The sequence below is a fragment of the Nicotiana sylvestris genome, chromosome 5 (genome assembly GCF_000393655.2).
Source record: "Nicotiana sylvestris chromosome 5, ASM39365v2, whole genome shotgun sequence".
NCBI lineage: Eukaryota > Viridiplantae > Streptophyta > Magnoliopsida > Solanales > Solanaceae > Nicotiana > Nicotiana sylvestris.
Genome location: NC_091061.1, coordinates 104,387,883 through 104,390,868, shown reverse-complemented (window position 1 = coordinate 104,390,868; position 2,986 = coordinate 104,387,883). Strand labels below are relative to the sequence as shown.

The 2,986-nt window shown below is 47.9% G+C and overlaps 1 protein-coding gene across 1 annotated transcript; it reads left to right on the top strand.

The window, feature by feature from the left end:
• The first annotated feature begins 226 nt into the window (after window positions 1-226).
• LOC138869081 (uncharacterized) lies at window positions 227-1,900 on the top strand. Its single transcript, XM_070146671.1, has 2 exons — window positions 227-722; window positions 1,341-1,900. The coding sequence occupies exons 1-2, from the start codon at window positions 227-229 to the stop codon at window positions 1,898-1,900; spliced, it is 1,056 nt and encodes a 351-aa protein (XP_070002772.1).
• Window positions 1,901-2,986: the final 1,086 nt, after the last annotated feature.

Below are 2,986 nucleotides of genomic sequence, written 5' to 3'. Positions count from 1 at the left end.
GCAGGCTCCTGGGAATGCAACTGTAGTGTATCAGACTTCAGGTACACTACCCACGGACGGGCCCCAACCAGTTGCAGTGGTTGCGCCTGAGCCTAGACCAACTACGAACGGCGAGCCGCAGAAGCTATTGGACAGATGGACTAGATTACACCATTTTGTCTTCGGAGGAGAGCGTCATGAGGATGCCCATGACTTCATTGATAGGTGAAGGGACATACTGCACAATATGAGGATATTGGAGTCTCATGGGGTGGACTTCACTACTTTCCAGTTGGAGGGCAGGGCCCTTAGATGGTGGCAGTCTTATCTTCTTGGTAGACCAGTGGGTTCTCCTCCCATGACTTGGGGCCAGTTCACACAACTTTTTTTGGATAGGTATATTCCACCCTCCAAGAGGGAAGAGTTGTGGTATAAATTTGAGCAGCTTGATCAGGGTCAGATATCGGTGACCGATTATGAGGCGAGGTTTTCTGAGTTGTTTCGCCATGCACTTTTGATACTTCCTACTGACGCAGAGAGAGTGCAGAGGTTTGTTGCGGGGTTGCACTCCGGTATTAGGGCCGATATGGCCCGAGAGGTTGAGATGGGGACTTCTTATCAGTTGGTAGTGGAGATTGCTCGGAGGATTGAGGGCTACCGTCAGAGAGGAAGAGAGCAGATGCAGCAGGACAAGAGGACCCGTTTCTCTAGAGAGTTTAAAGGTGACCCAGCTAGGGGCAGAGGTCAGTTTGGGAGGGGTCAGCCTAGCAGGCCCACATATTCAGCACCACCACCTCCTCGGGGTGCTCCGGCGTGACCCTACTTCTGTGCCATACCAGAGAGTTCTTACCGTCCACCAGCCATCTAGGGTTATTCCAGTGGGTACTCAGACCACTAGAGTTCTTCCAGCTCTTATTTTAGTGCCATGCCGGAGAGTTCATATCACCCGCCGGCTATTCAGGCTTCTTCCAGTGGGTCTACAGGCCATCAGAGTCAGACATCAAGTTAGTAGATCACCGCACCGAGAGGCTGTTTCGAGTGTGGAGATCTTAGTCACATGAGGAGATTCTTCCCCAGGTTTTGGGGCAAGGCAGTGCAGCAGGGTCAGCAGCTCATGATTGCAGCACCGACTATCCGGCCGCCCATAGGTGGAGGGCAGGCTGGTAGGAACCATCCTAGAGGTATAGGCCAGGAAGGGGGAGGTCAACCAGCTGCTATTCAGTCAGGCAGAGGCTAGCCAGCCAGCGCTCCAGCCATAATCTATGTTTTTCCGACCAGACCAGATGTATTGGCCTCAAATACCGTGATCATAGGTATTATTTCTGTCTGCGGTAGGATTGCTTCGGTGTTATTTGATCCAGGATCTACCTATTCATATGTATCATCTTTGTTTGCTCATTTCCTGGATATTCCTCATGAGTCCTTGGGTACTCCTGTTTATGTGTCCACTTTTGTGCGTGATTCTGTGGTTGTAGATCGGATTTATCGATCCTATGAGGTCATATTCTGTGGTTACAAGACTAGAGCAGACCTTCTGTTACTTGATATGACCGACTTTGAGGTCATCCTGGGCATGAACTGGTTATCCACATATCACGCCATCCTCGATTGCCATGCCAAGACTGTTACTTTAGCGATGCCAGAGTTGCCGAGATTGGAGTGGAAATGTTCCTCCGTTAGTACAGCGAGTCGGGTTATCTCTTTTCTGAAGGCTCGACATATGGTCGAGAAGGGTTGTTTGGCTTATCTATCCTATGTTCGGGGTACCACTGTAGAGTCTCCGACGATTGATTCAATGCTAGTAGTTCGGGAATTTGCCGATGTGTTCCCTTCTGACCTTCCAGACATGCCACCGGATCGTGGTATTGATTTCTGTATTTATTTGGCTCCAGGTACCCGGCCTATATTTATTCCACCATAGCGCATGGCTCCGAAAGAGTTGAAAGAGTTGAAGAAGCAGCTTGAGGAGTTGTTAGCAAAGGGGGTTTGTGAGACCAAGTGTATCACCTTGGGGTGCACCAGTGTTATTTGTGAAGAAGAAAGATGGGACTATGCGGATGTGCATTGATTACCGCCAGTTGAACAAAGTTACCATCAAGAACAAGTATCCGTTGCCACGTATTGATGATTTGTTTGACCAGTTGCAGGGTTCTAGGGTGTTCTCTAAGATTGACTTGAGATCAGGGTATCATTAGTTGGAGATTCGGGACTCAGATGTCCCGAAGACTGCTTTTCGTACTAGATATGGCCATTATGAGTTTCTGGTGATGTCCTTCGACTTGACTAATGCCCCAGCAGCATTCATGGATTTGATGAAAAGAGTGTTTAGGCCTTATATTGATTCCTTTCTAATTGTCTTCATTGATAACATCTTGATTTACTCACGTAGCCTGGGGGAGCACGTGCAACATTTGAGAGTGGTGCTTCTGACATTTCTTGAACATAAGCTATATGCTAAGTTCTCCAAGTATGAGTTTTGGCTAGAGTCTGTGGCATTCTTGGGGCATGTTGTATCAGAAGAGGGTATTAAGGTGGATTCCAAGAAGATTGAGGTAGTTCAGAGTTGGCCACGTCCCATTTCGGTGATTGAGATAAGGAGTTTCCTAGGGTTGGCAGGTTATTATCGTCGGTTTGTGCAGGGCTTTTCATCCATTGCAGCATTCTGATTAGATTGACCCAAAAGAGTTCTTCGTTCTGTTGGTCCGGTGATTGTGAGGCGAGCTTTCATAAGCTCAAGATAGCTTTGACTACAACACTGGTCTTAATGTTGCCTTCCGGTTCGAGAATGTATACGATGTATTGCGACGCTTCACGTGTTGGCTTGGGTTGTGTATTGATGCAGGAAAGGCGAGTCATTGCATATGCTTCGCGTCAACTGAAGATTCATGAGAAGAATTACCCTGTGCACGACCTAGAGTTAGCCGCGATTGTTCATACTCTTACGATCTGGAGGCATTACCTTTATGGGGTGTCATATGAGGTTTACACTGATCATCGCAACTTACAA